Source organism: Pangasianodon hypophthalmus, chromosome 20 (assembly GCF_027358585.1).
Source record: "Pangasianodon hypophthalmus isolate fPanHyp1 chromosome 20, fPanHyp1.pri, whole genome shotgun sequence".
NCBI classification, from domain to species: Eukaryota; Metazoa; Chordata; class Actinopteri; order Siluriformes; family Pangasiidae; genus Pangasianodon; species Pangasianodon hypophthalmus.
The window spans coordinates 187,010-204,509 of record NC_069729.1 but is presented as its reverse complement, the minus strand read 5'-3'; the positions used below and the strand labels follow the sequence as shown (position 1 = coordinate 204,509).

General features: G+C 43.5%; 1 protein-coding gene across 2 annotated transcripts in view; it reads right to left on the bottom strand.

Moving 5' to 3' along the window:
- Positions 1-17,500, bottom strand: part of LOC113525738 (dihydropyridine-sensitive L-type skeletal muscle calcium channel subunit alpha-1) — a 257,951-nt gene that overhangs the window by 236,826 nt on the left and 3,625 nt on the right. For both annotated transcript variants that reach the window (XM_053227113.1, XM_053227112.1), the window contains 30 exons: positions 17,061-17,200; positions 16,821-16,925; positions 16,679-16,716; positions 16,404-16,556; positions 12,415-12,620; positions 12,177-12,280; positions 11,931-12,076; positions 10,612-10,693; positions 10,350-10,510; positions 9,856-10,081; positions 9,467-9,674; positions 8,718-8,838; positions 8,523-8,637; positions 8,344-8,440; positions 8,151-8,220; positions 7,490-7,622; positions 7,276-7,405; positions 7,046-7,105; positions 6,659-6,765; positions 6,464-6,551; positions 6,132-6,239; positions 5,799-5,851; positions 2,519-2,665; positions 2,192-2,393; positions 1,940-2,098; positions 977-1,087; positions 793-876; positions 469-516; positions 317-343; positions 41-166 (listed from right to left, as the gene is read on the bottom strand). In XM_053227113.1, the coding sequence (XP_053083088.1) occupies positions 41-166; positions 317-343; positions 469-516; positions 793-876; positions 977-1,087; positions 1,940-2,098; positions 2,192-2,393; positions 2,519-2,665; positions 5,799-5,851; positions 6,132-6,239; positions 6,464-6,551; positions 6,659-6,765; positions 7,046-7,105; positions 7,276-7,405; positions 7,490-7,622; positions 8,151-8,220; positions 8,344-8,440; positions 8,523-8,637; positions 8,718-8,838; positions 9,467-9,674; positions 9,856-10,081; positions 10,350-10,510; positions 10,612-10,693; positions 11,931-12,076; positions 12,177-12,280; positions 12,415-12,620; positions 16,404-16,556; positions 16,679-16,716; positions 16,821-16,925; positions 17,061-17,200 (3,555 nt within the window). The remainder of the gene's footprint in view (positions 1-40; positions 167-316; positions 344-468; positions 517-792; positions 877-976; positions 1,088-1,939; positions 2,099-2,191; positions 2,394-2,518; positions 2,666-5,798; positions 5,852-6,131; positions 6,240-6,463; positions 6,552-6,658; positions 6,766-7,045; positions 7,106-7,275; positions 7,406-7,489; positions 7,623-8,150; positions 8,221-8,343; positions 8,441-8,522; positions 8,638-8,717; positions 8,839-9,466; positions 9,675-9,855; positions 10,082-10,349; positions 10,511-10,611; positions 10,694-11,930; positions 12,077-12,176; positions 12,281-12,414; positions 12,621-16,403; positions 16,557-16,678; positions 16,717-16,820; positions 16,926-17,060; positions 17,201-17,500) is intronic.

Sequence of the window (17,500 nt, the reverse complement as noted above, 5' to 3'; positions counted from 1 at the left end):
AATAGTACACACACACACACACCCACACACACACACAGACCTGGAAGGACTTGATGAAGGTCCACAGCAGGTTTCGAATTCCCTCAAAGCGATTCAGCAGCTTCACCAGGCGCATCACACGGAACAGACGGAACAGTGTGATGGACACACTCATGTTCTCAGAATCCTACACACACACACACACACACACACACACATATATATATATATATATATATATAAAATAATAAACTATTTTAAATCATTGTTCTATGAATGCATACATTTTCTTCTCTTGTTATAAAGATATATTTGAGCACTGAGAGTGAGTACTCACTGCAATCTCCTGCATCGGGTTCACTTCCTGATAAAAGAGCCCACACACACACACACACACACACACACACACACACACACACACAGAGTCAGGATCTAGAACTCCTGGATCTGTCTCATTGGTTTAATAGTAAAAGCAGCAGACAGAAATACCTCACAGCCGGTCAGACAGTACAGACCTCCCTGTGCAGCCAGCGCCACCTGAGGGCGGAGGGGAAGGCGGAGGGGAAGGCGGAGGGGAAGGCGGAGGGGAAGGCGGAGGGGGCGGAGTTACAGAGAGAGAGGCGTTTCAGCATCATTGTCGTCGTACGCCATCATTAACAACAACATATAAAGCATATAGAAATGCAAATACATGGTGAATAAGACGTGCGTGTTAGACATGATGATGTCCTTATGGTTTTGAGAGAAATTAAACCAGGTGTGTAACGATGATGATGAAGATGATGATCTCAGATTAAAAACTATAAAACCTACATTAATCTCACTCAGAATGACGTCGACAATGCTGCCGACAACAATGACAAAGTCAAAAACATTCCACGGGTCTCCGAAATAACCCTGAGAGAGAGAGAGGTGCGGCATTACGGGTTATGTAGTTATTTAAGTTGTAAATTTGTTCATTAACCCTGACTGAGGCATTATGGGTAATGTAGTTCACCTTGGCTTTGAAGGCTCCAACTTTAAGGATCATCTCGACAGTGAAAAGCACAGTGAAGATCACGTTCAGCATATCAGACAGGTGAGTGATGTGCTCCGACTGATTACAGTGCTGCAGGATTTACAACACAACTCAATATCAAACACACAAAACAACTCAAACACACAACTTAGTCTCAAACACACAACTCAACTCAAACACAGCTCAGTCTCAAACACACAACTCAAACACACAACTCAACTCAAACACACAACTCAAACACACAACTTAGTCTCAACCACACAACTCAAACACACAACTCAAACACACAACTCAACTCAAACACACAGCTCAGTCTCAAACACACAACTCAACTCAAACACACAACTCAACTCAAACACACAACTCAAACACACAACTTAGTCTCAACCACACAACTCAAACACACAACTCAAACACACAACTCAACTCAAACACACAGCTCAGTCTCAAACAAACAACTCAAACACACAACTCAACTCAAAAAAACAACTCAAACACACAACTCAACTCAGACACACAACTCAAACACACAACTCAAAAAAACAACTCAAACACAACTCAACTCAGACACACAACTCAAACACACAACTCAACTCAAACACAGCTCAGTCTCAAACACACAACTCAACTCAAACACACAACTCAAACAACTTAGTCTCAACCACACAACTCAAACACACAACTCAACTCAAACACACAGCTCAGTCTCAAACACACAACTCAAACACACAACTCAACTCAAAAAAACAACTCAAACACACAACTCAACTCAGACACACAACTCAAACACACAACTCAACTCAGACACACAACTCAGACACACAACTCAACTCAAACACAACTTAAACACAAACAAATATCATCACAATCAGACAGAATTCACTGTAAGAAGCTGGTGTTTGTTGCATGTTGCACTGAGAGCAGGTGGTGTGCTGTTCATACCTGCATCCCCAGGCACATGGTGTTCAGCATGATGAGGAGGAACATCAGGTACTCAAAGTAGCAGGAAGTCACAATGTACCACACTTGATATTGATATGGGTTTTTGGGAATGTAGCATCGCAGTGGGCGGGCCTTCAGAGCGTACTGCACACACTGGCGCTGCAGACACACACACACACACACACAGACACAGAATTAAAGTCCTGAATTTTGTGGTTGCAGGGGTGTAGTGTACATGAGCAGGTGTTCTACCTGGTTCTTGTCCAGCTCACAGTTCTTGTATTCCTGCTCCCCCTGCTCCTGGAAGGTGACGATCACGAAGCCAACAAAAATGTTCATCATGAAGAAGGCGATGAGGATGAGATAGACGATAAAGAAGATGGAGATTCCGATGCGGTTATTGTACACAGGGCCGACATCCTCCATGTTGGAATCGATGGCTTTATACAGCAGCCTACACACACACACACACACACACACAGAGTAGGGTACGTCTGCTCTCTAAATGTAAAATGTGTATTGTGACTAATTTCATATGAATGAGCTGAAGTGTAAAGCAGTAGGTGTGTGATGCATTACTTTGGCCAGCCCTCAAACGTGGAGGCAGTGAAAAGTGCCAGCATGCCGTTCAGCACATTGTCAAAGTTTAAGTCGCTGTTAATCCACTCCCTCTTGCGGATCACCATCTCGTGCAGAGCGTTGTCCTGGTAATAGATAAATGTCCCCCTAAAAACAAAACAACCCTAAACTTGGTTTCTTTTAAAATTAAAGCTAACAAGCGTTAGTAGTGTAACTGTAGCGTAAGTGTAGTCTAAGTGTACTGTATTTAACGCACTCGTACGTAGTGTACTGTATTTAACGCACTCGTACGTAGTGTACTGTATTTAACGCACTCGTACGTAGTGTACTGCATTTAACGCACTCGTTCTTAGTGTACTGTATTTAACGCACTCGTACTTAGTGTACTGCATTTAACGCACTCGTACTTAGTGTACTGCATTTAACGCACTCGTACGTAGTGTACTGTATTTAACGCACTCGTACGTAGTGTACTGTATTTAACGCACTCGTACTTAGTGTACTGTATTTAACGCACTCGTACTTAGTGTACTGCATTTAACGCACTCGTACGTAGTGTACTGCATTTAACGCACTCGTACGTAGTGTACTGCATTTAACGCACTCGTACTTAGTGTACTGCATTTAACGCACTCGTACTTAGTGTACTGCATTTAACGCACTCGTACTTAGTGTACTGCATTTAACGCACTCGTACTTAGTGTACTGTATTTAACGCACTCGTACTTAGTGTACTGTATTTAACGCACTCGTACTTAGTGTACTGCATTTAACGCACTCGTACTTAGTGTACTGTATTTAACGCACTCGTACGTAGTGTACTGTATTTAACGCACTCGTACTTAGTGTACTGTATTTAACGCACTCGTACGTAGTGTACTGTATTTAACGCACTCGTACTTAGTGTACTGCATTTAACGCACTCGTACGTAGTGTACTGCATTTAACGCACTCGTACGTAGTGTACTGCATTTAACGCACTCGTACGTAGTGTACTGCATTTAACGCACTCGTACTTAGTGTACTGTATTTAACGCACTCGTACTTAGTGTACTGTATTTAACGCACTCGTACTTAGTGTACTGCATTTAACGCACTCGTACTTAGTGTACTGTATTTAACGCACTCGTACGTAGTGTACTGTATTTAACGCACTCGTACTTAGTGTACTGTATTTAACGCACTCGTACGTAGTGTACTGCATTTAACGCACTCGTACGTAGTGTACTGTATTTAACGCACTCGTACTTAGTGTACTGTATTTAACGCACTCGTACTTAGTGTACTGTATTTAACGCACTCGTACGTAGTGTACTGCATTTAACGCACTCGTACGTAGTGTACTGCATTTAACGCACTCGTACTTAGTGTACTGTATTTAACGCACTCGTACTTAGTGTACTGTATTTAACGCACTCGTACGTAGTGTACTGTATTTAACGCACTCGTACGTAGTGTACTGCATTTAACACACTCGTTTCTTTGAGCTAGACAGTGTTTATTTAGTGGAGAAATAAAAGATGCCAATCTTCAGAATTGACTTTTGATAATTTACATATAATCCACCAGTGCAGATGCAGTGATGGGGCTCTTCTTCTTTGACATCTGTCAGTCTTGGAAGACCACGTATCTGCATCCAGAAAATATGTAATTTATCAGGTGACACTAGAAAAGTGTCTGCTGTGGCTGTGGAGCCCCACGCTGGAATGGCAGTTTTTGTTCCACCAGCATGTCCAGCAACTTCAAATCTCTTTATAAGAGTCTTTGAATTGGAGATGGGGCCACCCTTGTGCTCTCTTTCTGGAGGCCAATTCACCACACAGCAGGTCTTTTGCAATTCTCCCATCCAGCATGCGATGAACATGTCACCAGAGTTGACACTGTCAGAGCATTGTGAATACACTGTCAGATTGGGCAGGGGTAAGGACCTCAATATCAGTGACCCGGTTGCACCTCATGTTGCTAAGACTGCACTGTACGCTGGACAGGTGGAAGGAGTTGAGTCTCCTTTTTGCTGGGAGTAGATAATCCAGGACTACCATACAGAAGGGTGTTTAGGCTTGCACGCAATGTAGACTGTCACTTTGGTGTGGACCGTCAGCTTGTTGTTTTCCCACATTCTCTTTGTTAGCCTGGTGAAGGTTGTGACTGCACGGTTGATTTCCCTGTCCCGGAAGAGGTCACCTGTAACCGTGGAACCGAGCTAGGTAAACTCATGTACCACCTCCAGTAGCACCTCCATGCCCTGGCCCATTACATTTGTTTTCTTCAGACTGCTCTTCATGTGAGATGGTGTGAGATACCAAGGCCACGTCATCTGCAAACAACATCTCTGAGAATGGCCTTACGAATATTAGTTTTTGCCCTCAGCTGAGATGTACTGAACAGCTTTCCATTTGAACTGGTTCAGAGGTAGACCCTCTCGGTAAATTATCCAAAGGCGCGTTTGAACACAACTGCAAGGAAGATGCCAAATAGGGTGACAGCAAGCACACAACCCTAGAGGATCTAGCAAGGCATCCTGGGCACATCCTTGGTTCTGGTGGTATTCCATTTAGTCCAGGGGCCTTCCTAGTTGCAGGCAGTCAATGGCTTTGCTCAGCTTCTGTACAGTGGGTGTCTTGTCTAGATGGCCATGATGGGGAGCCATTCGATCAAGTCAAGGGTGGTGTCTGAGGATGGTGTTTTCCCATGAATACAGGTAAAAGTACTGCTCCACCCATCTCTCCAGCTGATTGCCTTTGTCTTTGATATTTTCCCTGGTAGTTGACTTCAGTGTTATCTTTTTGCTCCACATCGGACTGATGGCTCTTTCAATCCCATCATACATTCCAGGAATGTTGCCTGAATCAGCTGCAAACTGGATGCTTCTACACAGTCAAAGTCAGTAATCATTTGCACAGTGTTGAGATGTTTTCTGAACGTTGCTTCTGGTGGACACCTGTGTAGCATAGTGTCTGTGTTATAGCAGAAAGAGAAGACAGAGCAGTGCTCCATCATCTTGAGTAGTGACAGCAAAGCTTTGTCTGAGCCTTTGCCTTGCCAGAGGAACGTATAACCTCTTTACCAATCTCTCTTTTTGCCAAGTGGGTCTCTTGGAGAGCAGCCCTCATGTTCTTTCACCCGCCAGCTGAAGTGGTGTACCAGGGAGTAGTGCTTGGAGCCAGATGTGAAAGATCGGGAGATGGGTGAAGACGAGTGTACCTGTCCACTCAAAGGAGTGCAGACTAATTTTAAAACTGAACCTGATATGATGCTCGAGTGTAGAGTAAAACCTCACCTGCACGCTGCTTCTGTCATCTTGAGTGGATCTGTGCAGGCGTAAAATTTACCCTGAGAAAGAAATTATCTCTCAATATCAACCAGATTTCACCGTCTTTCACTACAGTGACAATTTAATATGTGATGTGTTCTGAAGAGCTGACAGCTACATGGTCACTAATGCACACACACACACACACACACTAGGGTCACTAACACACACACACAGCAGCAGCAGCAGGGTCACTAACACACACACATACACACGCACGCTCACACACGCACACACACACACACTGCTGTCACTCAGATGGTGTGGAGTGATCAGTTATATGTACAGCGAGCTCTTCACCCTGAACAGCTGAACTCCGATGCAGGCGAACATGAAGTCCAGCAGCATGGTGACCAGCACAATGTTCCCGATCGTCTTAATGGCCACAAACACACATTGAACCACGTGCTGAAACAAACACACACAAAACACACAATGAATATGTGACACTGCAGCTTTAATCGTGTTGTTCCATATTTTCCTTAGAATAATCAGAACATCATCTCTGTAATGAAAATATGAATTAGTTAAAACTAAACCCAAGCACATAAAAACGTTTCTTTCATTTCTAGTAAATTTACAATGGACCATTTTGTGTGTGTGTGTGTGAATGTACATGTGTGTAAATTCACCTTGAGTCCTTTTGCTCTGTTTATGGCTCGTAAAGGTCTCAGGACTCTCAGCACTCGCAAGATCTTCACTACAGAAATGGCACTGGATCTACATCATCAACACACACAATCACTAACACACCTCTTACACACACACACACAAACACACAAACACAAAATGTCATTTGTTTGTAAGAGATTGTGGACGAAACTCACTCCATCCCCATGGAGAGCAGCGAGACTCCGACTACGATCAGGTCCAGGATGTTGAAGGAGTTCCTGCAGAAGGAGCCTTTGTGTAAGAAAGCGCCGTAGGTTGTCATCTGGAATGGACACAGATGAGGCGAGTCACTCGCACAGCTCACACACGTTACGGTGACTACATTTACGACTGTTACACTGTACAGTTACAGTTGTTCCCTTTAAAAATAACAGATGTTACGCGTTACACACAGTGACACTTAACTCATGTTATAGTTACATTAATTATATTTGTTACATTTAACTATTTTAAAAATATTACTTACACAATTTGACGTTATAGCTCTGGTGGTTAAACATGTTTTAGACAGACAGATGTTACAGATGTAGTTACCGTATTACCTTCAGCACGATCTCAGCCGTGAAGACAGAGGTGAAGACGATGTCTGCGTACGCCAGAACCTACACCGCAGCAGGACACCAGCATGTGGAGATTTATAGATTATGTTGCGTTATTGAAGAGCTCAGTGATAAAAGCAGCCTCAGGTAAGTCTCAGAGCAGACAGTAAATCCTCTGTCTGAACCTGCAGCTTCTCACTCAGGTGTTTTACCTGCAGCAGGGGGACATGTACCTGGTTTCTGAAGGACAACGGGTCAATGGGGTCCTCAGCTGCCAGAGAGATGCTGCTCAGCAGGATGAAGAGGAGGATGATGTTGGTAAATGTTGTGGCGTTGATGATGCGGTGGCACAACTTACGGAACCTGGTGAGAGAAATGAACATGTGATTGCTGATGGTCGCATGATAGCAGTAATCTGTCTCACTGTCTGTCTGTCTTTATACACACTTGTTCTGTGGGCCAAAGATGAAGAAGGAGCTGGCCTCAGGCATCGGCACCACCGTCTCCTTCAGCTGCAGATCAGCCATTGGCCGAGGCCTCGGACTGGTGGGTATCTCAGGCTCCTCCTCCTCATCATCACCTAGGTAATGGCCACAACAAAACATTACTCATCAGCTAGCACTCTACACCAACAGACGAAATGAATAAGGACATAACAAAGGAATTTTAGGACTCAGTTCTTAAGAAAGTCCCTCTGAAGACGTCATTTTAAACCACAAAATATTTATTTGTGTTAAATAAAAAGTGTGTTGTTTAATGTGCAACAAATGAGTAAAACTGCCAAACTGATTAATATGCATGAATACACCAACTGGAAAAAGTCCTATGTGTTAAGAAAGTTTCTGTTTTAAATGAAACTGTTAAATTGGTACTGTAGTAACAAATTTATTCCAAATCAAACTTTTAGGGTTTTTTCTACAATATAATTAAAATTTGCCATAAAGAGGAGTTTAGTTCAGAAAGACTTTAAAATATTAAAATACTAACTTACTCTGGAAATTCTAAAAAAAAAAACCTCCTGTTGTAAGTGTAAATACTCTGTATTGAGTCCTGAACACACACACACACACACACACACACACACACACACACACACTGCTCTACTCACCTGGAAAGTCAGCTGGTGGGAAAGGGTCTTTAATCTCATTTACATTGGACTCAAACTCGTCCACCTTCAGCTGATCACATCAGAGACGTCATGTTTTTAATACACACTATTACACTGTCACTGTTCAGTAATTAAAACAATTAAATAGAGGAAAATGTCGCGCTAAATAAAAGAATGTGTGTTAATTTTTCACCCTGGCCGTGGTCGGGATTCCCTCCGTCTTTGCTCGCTGCTCTGCCAGTTTCTTAGCCAGAGTTTTATCTTCATCACCTTTATCAGACACTTTAGATCTGAATCACACATCACATCAGACCTGTAAACATTAGTGTGACAGCCCTGACAATTAGTGACACTTGTGACCTTTGGCCTCACCTGAGCATCTTTTTACGTTTCTTTTCCTCGGCCTTTTCCTTCTGGGCAGAGGTTAGACTCTCAGCCTCGGCCAGGTTATCCACCGCAATGGCCAAGAACACATTTAACAGGATATCTGTGTGGGACAGCTCAGGAAAACACACACACACACATACACACACACACACACACACACACACACTGGGTAAAGGATACAGTTACCACAGATGAACAGGATGATAAAGTAAATGCTGACGAGGATCCCAGGCATCACAGGACCTCCATGAGCCATGATACCATCATACATCACACTGTTCCAGTCCTCTCCTGTCAGGATCTACACCGAGGGAGAGAGACAGAGAGTGAGACAGACAGACAGACAGACAGAGGGAGAGAGAGACAGACAGAGGGAGAGAGAGACAGACAGAGAGTGAGACAGACAGAGGGAGAGAGAGACAGTGACACAGACAGAGGGAGAGAGAGACAGAGAGTGAGACAGACAGAGGGAGAGAGACAGAGAGTGAGACAGACAGAGGGAGAGAGAGACAGTGACACAGACAGAGGGAGAGAGAGACAGAGAGTGAGACAGACAGAGGGAGAGAGACAGAGAGTGAGACAGACAGAGGGAGAGAGACAGAGAGTGAGACAGACAGAGGGAGAGAGAGACAGACAGAGGAAGACAGACAGAGGGAGAGAAAGACAGAGAGTGAGACAGACAGAGAGTGAGACAGACAGAGAGTGAGACAGACAGAGGGAGAGAGACAGAGAGTGAAGGAGATATACAGAAGGTGAGACAGTTAGAGAGTGAGACAGTAGAGTGTTCTGATCTCTCATGATGGATTTTTCTCCACGTGCTTATGTGAATATTACATTATTATTAATATGAAATTATATTAATTAAGAGTGTGTATTTGTGTGTCCTGTGTGTACTTGTGTGTGCTTGTGTGTTGTGTGTGTGTCATTACCTGGAAGACGGTGATGAGCGCCTGAGGGAAATTATCGAAGTTGCTTCGTCTTATTTTCTGGTCGGGGAAGTTGAATTTTCCGCCGAACACCTGCATGCCGAGCAGAGCGAAGATGACGATAAAGAGGAAGAGGAGGAGCAGGAGAGACGCGATAGAGCGCACCGAGTTCAACAGAGACGCCACCAAGTTACTGAGAGACGTCCAGTACCTAACACACACACACACACACACACACACTGTATACGTGAAGGGATCTGGGCTGTTTAATGCACACTTGATCACTTTGATTACACAGCAAGTGGTTTGTGATTTAACGTTACACTTTTACTCTGAAAGCTGAGACACTGAACACATTAAGATTAAATTAAATGTAAGATGAAAGTGTGTACTTGGTGACTTTGATGAGGCGCAGCAGGCGAATGCAGCGCATAACTGAGATGCCCATGGTGGACATGACGCCCATGTGGACCAAGACGAGCTCCAGAATCCCCACAGACACGACGAAACAGTCGAAACGGTTAAACAGAGACATGAAGTAGGCAGGCAGGCCGAGAGCATACATCTTCAGCACCATCTCCACCGCGAACAGAGACAGCAGAGCTTTATTCGAACTCTCTATGGACAGTGAGACACCGGAAAACAATCAACTCCCTGCAAACATGGGACTGGAACTGTCCCAAACTGGAACTCTCCCAAACTGGAACTCTCCCAAACTGGAACTGTCCCAAACTGAAACTGTCCCAAACCGGAACTGTCCCAAACTGGAACTCTCCCAAACTGATTGTAGATATAATAATGTTAATATGAAAAATCTGATGTTAATCTGAGGAGTGTGATGGCGTTAATCTGTTAATGTGGAATGGGAGTCTGATAGGAGCTTGACCTTGGAAGTCGGTGAGGGACTGGGTCTGCTGATGATGCTCCGTGGCGATGACCAGCGTGTTGAAGAATACCAGCAGGAATATGAGCCAGTAGAAGAGCTTGGATTTCACCCAGACACGGCACTTCCTCCGGAAGAACCGATTCCAGCGACGAGCATGACGTCTGAGGAGAACATGGTGTCAGTTTCACTCCAAAACAATTAAGATCAAAATATATGTCAATATTTCTTCAGCAGGAAGTGGAAACAATAAGTGATCACTCACACGTAGTACATGAGTCTGTTTAGACCCTCCAACTCGTACAGACTCTCCGTCTCCGAACCTCTCTCCTGCAGCGGCAGCAGACCTGAGGGACATCAGAGGACAGAGAGACAGAGAGACAGAGAGAGACACCAGAATATTGTGAGTGTGTAAGTGTGTGTTTGACCTTGTGAGTGTGTAAGTGTGTGTTTGACCTTGTGATTGTGTAAGTGTGTGTTTGACCTTGTGATTGTGTAAGTGTGTGTTTGACCTTGTGAGTGTGTAAGTGTGTGTTTGATCTTGTGAGTGTGTAAGTGTGTGTTTGACTTTGTGAGTGTGTAAGTGTGTGTTTGACCTTGTGAGTGTGTAAGTGTGTGTTTGACTTTGTGAGTGTGTAAATGTGTGTTTGACCTTGTGAGTGTGTAAGTGTGTGTTTGACCTTGTGATTGTGTAAGTGTGTGTTTGACCTTGTGAGTGTGTAAGTGTGTGTTTGACCTTGTGAGTGTGTGTGTGTTTGACCTTGTGAGTGTGTGTGTGTTTGACCTTGTGAGTGTGTAAGTGTGTGTTTGACCTTGTGATTGTGTGTTTGACCTTGTGAGTGTGTAAGTGTGTGTTTGACTTTGTGAGTGTGTAAGTGTGTGTTTGACCTTGTGAGTGTGTAAGTGTGTGTTTGACCTTGTGAGTGTGTAAATGTGTGTTTGACCTTGTGATTGTGTAAGTGTGTGTTTGACCTTGTGATTGTGTAAGTGTGTGTTTGACCTTGTGAGTGTGTAAGTGTGTGTTTGACCTTGTGAGTGTGTAAATGTGTGTTTGACCTTGTGAGTGTGTAAGTGTGTGTTTGACTTTGTGAGTGTGTAAGTGTGTGTTTGACCTTGTGAGTGTGTAAGTGTGTGTTTGACCTTGTGATTGTGTAAGTGTGTGTTTGACCTTGTGATTGTGTAAGTGTGTGTTTGACCTTGTGAGTGTGTAAGTATGTGTTTGACCTTGTGAGTGTGTAAGTGTGTGTTTGACCTTGTGATTGTGTAAGTGTGTGTTTGACCTTGTGAGTGTGTAAGTGTGTGTTTGACCTTGTGAGTGTGTAAGTGTGTGTTTGACCTTGTGATTGTGTAAGTGTGTGTTTGACTTTGTGAGTGTGTAAGTGTGTGTTTGACCTTGTGAGTGTGTAAGTGTGTGTTTGACCTTGTGATTGTGTAAGTGTGTGTTTGACCTTGTGATTGTGTAAGTGTGTGTTTGACTTTGTGAGTGTGTAAGTGTGTGTTTGACCTTGTGAGTGTGTGTGTGTTTGACCTTGTGAGTGTGTAAGTGTGTGTTTGACCTTGTGAGTGTGTAAGTGTGTGTTTGACCTTGACCCTCCTGGTCTGGGTCCATAATCTCAGCCTGAGTGATCCACTCCATGTAACCCTTCAGATCTTCATCCAGCTGCTGACGTTCACGCAGCTTCTGATACTCACCACTCCGAGAGCTCTTCTCCCGCTCCTTAGTGAACTCACTGAGTGAGGGAAATACACACACGCAATATAATACACAATGATACATTCTGATACATCACACACACACACACACACACACAGTGATAGTGTGACACTGACCCACACAGGACTCCCAGCACCATGTTTAAGATGAAAAATGATCCCAGCAGAATGAGAGTGACGAAGTAGAGCCACGGCCACTCCATCCCAATCGCATCGTTCACCTGCACGCGCACACACACACACACACGCGCGCACACACACAAGCCCGCACACACACACACATTTATCATTATTATTGTTAGTGCGTTATGCTGACGTATCACCCTGTCCTGAAACACTGATCAGTGAGACGCACCCAGTAGAGGACGTCTGTCCAGCCCTGCGTGGTGATGCACTGATACACAGTGAGCATGGAGAAGCCCAGGTTGTCGAAGTGTGTGATGCCGTTATTGGGACCGGGCCACCCTGGTTTACACACCGTCCCATTCAGAACACAGCGCCGCCCGTTTCCCGCCTCAGCACACGGAGAAGACTTCTCATTCTCCACCGTCGCTATGATATCTGACACACACACACGTACACACACACACAAACAGTCACATGGTGAAATAAAATCAGTACAACGTGTTCTGAAGAGCAGCAGGGGTGTGGCATTTAGGGGATAAAGTTAGGGTTTAGGGGATAAAGTTAGGGTTTAGGGGATAATGTTAGGGTTTAGGGGGAACATTAGGGTTTAGAGGATAATGTTAGGGTTTAGGGGTAACGTTAGGGTTTAGGGGTAACGTTAGGGTTTAGGGGTAACGTTAGGGTTAGGGGATAACGTTAGGGTTTAGGGGTAATGTTAGGGTTTAGGGGATAAAGTTAGGGTTAGGGGATAATGTTAGGGTTTAGGGGTAATGTTAGGGTTTAGGGGATAAAGTTAGGGTTTAGGGGTAACGTTAGGGTTAGGGGATAACGTTAGGGTTTAGGGGTAATGTTAGGGTTTAGGGGATAAAGTTAGGGTTAGGGGATAATGTTAGGGTTTAGGGGTAATGTTAGGGTTTAGGGGATAAAGTTAGGGTTTAGGGGATAACGTTAGGGTTTAGGGGTAATGTTAGGGTTTAGGGGATAACGTTAGGGTTTAGGGGTAATGTTAGGGTTTAGGGGATAAAGTTAGGGTTTAGGGGATAATGTTAGGGTTTAGGGGTAATGTTAGGGTTTAGGGGATAAAGTTAGGGTTTAGGGGATAACGTTAGGGTTTAGGGGTAATGTTAGGGTTTAGGGGATAATGTTAGGGTTTAGGGGTAATGTTAGGGTTTAGGGGATAAAGTTAGGGTTAGGGGGTAAAGTTAGGGTTTAGGGGGTAATGTTAGGGTTTAGGGGATAATGTTAGGGTTTAGGGATAATGTTAGGGTTTAGGGGATAATGTTAGGGTTTAGGGGTAACGTTAGGGTTTAGGGGATAAAGTTAGGGTTAGGGGATAACGTTAGGGTTTAGGGGTAATGTTAGGGTTTAGGGGATAAAGTTAGGGTTTAGGGGATAACGTTAGGGTTTAGGGGGTAATGTTAGGGTTTAGGGATAATGTTAGGGTTTAGGGATAAAGTTAGGGTTTAGGGGTAACGTTAGGGTTTAGGGGATAAAGTTAGGGTTAGGGGATAACGTTAGGGTTTAGGGGTAATGTTAGGGTTTAGGGGATAAAGTTAGGGTTTAGGGGATAACGTTAGGGTTTAGGGGGTAATGTTAGGGTTTAGGGGATAATGTTAGGGTTTAGGGGTAATGTTAGGGTTTAGGGGATAAAGTTAGGGTTAGGGGGTAAAGTTAGGGTTTAGGGGATAATGTTAGGGTTTAGGGGTAATGTTAGGGTTTAGGGGATAATGTTAGGGTTTAGGGGGTAATGTTAGGGTTTAGGGATAATGTTAGGGTTTAGGGATAAAGTTAGGGTTTAGGGGTAACGTTAGGGTTTAGGGGATAAAGTTAGGGTTTAGGGGATAATGTTAGGGTTTAGGGGATAAAGTTAGGGTTTAGGGGGTAAAGTTAGGGTTTAGGGGTAACGTTAGGGTTTAGGGGTAACGTTAGGGTTAGGGGATAAAGTTAGGGTTTAGGGGATAACGTTAGGGTTTAGGGGTAATGTAAGGGTTTAGGGGATAATGTTAGGGTTAGGGGATAACGTTAGGGTTTAGGGGTAATGTTAGGGTTTAGGGGATAAAGTTAGGGGTTAGGGGATAACGTTAGGGTTTAGGGGGTAATGTTAGGGTTTAGGGATAATGTTAGGGTTTAGGGATAAAGTTAGGGTTTAGGGGTAACGTTAGGGTTTAGGGGATAAAGTTAGGGTTTAGGGGATAATGTTAGGGTTTAGGGGATAAAGTTAGGGTTTAGGGGGTAAAGTTAGGGTTTAGGGGTAACGTTAGGGTTTAGGGGATAATGTTAGGGTTTAAGGGATAATGTTAGGGTATAGGGGTAACGTTAGGGTTTAGGGGTAACGTTAGGGTTTAGGGGATAAAGTTAGGGTTTAGGGGATCAAGTTAGGGTTTAGGGGTAACGTTAGGGTTTAGGGGTAACGTTAGGGTTTAGGGGATAAAGTTAGGGTTTAGGGGATCAAGTTAGGGTATAGGAGTAACATTAGGTTTAGGGGATAAAGTTAGGGTTTAGGGGTAAAGTTAGGGTTTAGGGGTAATGTTAGGGTTTAGGGGTAAAGTTAGGGTTAGGGGGTAATGTTAGGGTTTAGGGGATAAAGTTAGGGTTTAGGGGTAAAGTTAGGGTTTAGGGATAAAGTTAGGGTTTAGGGGATAAAGTTAGGGTTTAGGGGATAATGTTAGGGTTTAGGGGATAAAGTTAGGGTTTAGGGGTAACGTTAGGGTTTAGGGGATAAAGTTAGGGTTTAGGGGATAATGTTAGGGTTTAGGGGATAATGTTAGGGTATAGGGGTAACGTTAGGGTATAGGGGTAACGTTAGGGTTTAGGGGTAACGTTAGGGTTTAGGGGATAATGTTAGGGTTTAGGGGGTAAAGTTAGAGTTTAGGGGATAATGTTAGGGTTTAGGGGATAATGTTAGGGTATAGGGGTAACGTTAGGGTTTAGGGGATAAAGTTAGGGTTTAGGGGATAATGTTAGGGTTTAGGGGATAAAGTTAGGGTTTAGGGGATACTGTTAGGGTTTAGGGGATAAAGTTAGGGTTTAGGGGTAACGTTAGGGTTTAGGGGATAATGTTAGGGTTTAGGGGATAATGTTAGGGTTTAGGGGTAATGTTAGGGTTTAGGGGGTAATGTTAGGGTTTAGGGGTAAAGTTAGGGTTTAGGGGATAATGTTAGGGTTTAGGGGATAATGTTAGGGTATAGGGGTAACGTTAAGGTTTAGGGGTAACGTTAGGGTTTAGGGGATAATGTTAGGGTTTAGGGGATAATGTTAGGGTTTAGGGGGTAAAGTTAGAGTTTAGGGGATAATGTTAGGGTTTAGGGGATAATGTTAGGGTTTAGGGGGTAAAGTTAGAGTTTAGGGGATAAAGTTAGGGTTTAGGGGATAATGTTAGGGTATAGGGGTAACGTTAGGGTTTAGGGGATAATGTTAGGGTTTAGGGGATAAAGTTAGGGTTTAGGGGATAATGTTAGGGTTTAGGGGATAAAGTTAGGGTTTAGGGGATAAAGTTAGGGTTTAGGGGGTAGCTTTAGGGTTTAGGGGTAAAGTTAGGGTTTAGGGGATAAAGTTAGGGTTTAGGGGATAATGTTAGGGTTTAGGGGGTAGCTTTAGGGTTTAGGGGATAAAGTTAGGGTTTAGGGGATAAAGTTAGGGTTTAGGGGGTAGCTTTAGGGTTTAGGGGATAAAGTTAGGGTTTAGGGGGTAGCTTTAGGGTTTAGGTCAGGGATTCCCAGACTAGGGGTCGCAGTTTGGAAATGGGGTTGCAAGAGAAACTCACTCTTCTTTTCTTTCATTCATTTATTTTATGAAATATTTAAATAGAAATATTGACGGTGGATTTAGTGTGCTGAATATTAGCAGGAGTCACATTCAGATAAGCCATGTTTAAATAAATAGTGTATGTGTTAGTTTAGTCTTTTTCACTATCCTACACGCTGCACTAGCGTAGTTCAGCAATTAAAATGAACAAATTCCTCCATACATTCACCTCCACTGGAATGTACTGTTCTATACTGTTACTGAGCGCTAACACTAACCAGGTTTCCCACTACAGCTAGTGTTCGAGTGACAAAAAAACACCAAAAGGTCTTCTGGATTTTCAGAGATTTTTTTGGTTGTAGAAAATTCATGATGTCCGTTTGGGGTGAGTTACTGCTGAGTTAGGGATTAACGTTGGGTTTTAAGGTTTTTAATGCTTAATTCATGTTCTAGCGCACTAGGTAGTGTGCTAACCCGTGCCCTTGTAGTAGCAGGTTTTGTGCATCTTGCATTTGAAGAGCTCGAGGCCGATGATGGCGTAGATGGTCACCATGAAGAAGACGAGCAGTGAGATGTGGAACAGCGGCAGCATGGACTTGAGAATGGAGCTCATCACCACCTGCAGGCCTGGAGGACAAATTACACCCTGGATTATAAAACACCTGACCAAGTGTCACTGCATCCAAGTAGAGAGAGAGAGAGAGAGAGAGTGTGTGTGTGTGTGTGTGTGTGTGCGCGCTGTGACTCACTCGGGACTCCTGAGACAAGCCGTAACGGCCTCAGCACCCTGAAATGATCAACTGTATATTAAACTTTCTGTCTGTTGTACATGTACATAGCATTAGCATTAGCTAATATAAATGTATAGAGTAACTGAACACACTGCAGTACCTAAACGCTCTCAGAGCTTTCATATCAAACCCTCCACCTTTCTGCTCCACCGGAGACTCAACACCACTGATATTATTAATGAAGTCCACCACTATAGTGAAGAGACTGAGAGAGACAGACAGAGGTGAGAATGCTATATATTTCATTTCATCATGTGACTATTTGTTCTGATGTTAGTGATTGAGTGTTTAATGAAATTATTTCCAAGAACAGGCAGACAGACAGATGTTTCAGTCTCACCCCATCGTCACTATGACGAAGTCCAGAATGTTCCAGCAGTTTCGTAAATATGCGTCAGCGTGGAAGAGAAGTCCATACGCCACGATCTTCAGGAAACACTCCAGTGTGAAGATGATGAGGAAGATGTACTCCAAACTCTCCTGTTAGTGTACACACAAACACACACACACACACACACACATATTATACACACTGAGTGCACACATACACACTCATCACACACAATAGGCCTCATTTTCTCAAGCTGGTTACGCATGTATTTATTCGTAAATTGTTTGTAGGAGTATTTACACGTGAAATTCATGAAAATCCCGTCATATTGGAAACACAGTTAAATATATAAATATACACACAGTGCAAAAGTCTTATTCACATGCAAAGAAATGCTGTAAAGACGCCTTCAAAAATAATGAAATTAAATGTTTCTACATTAAAAAATC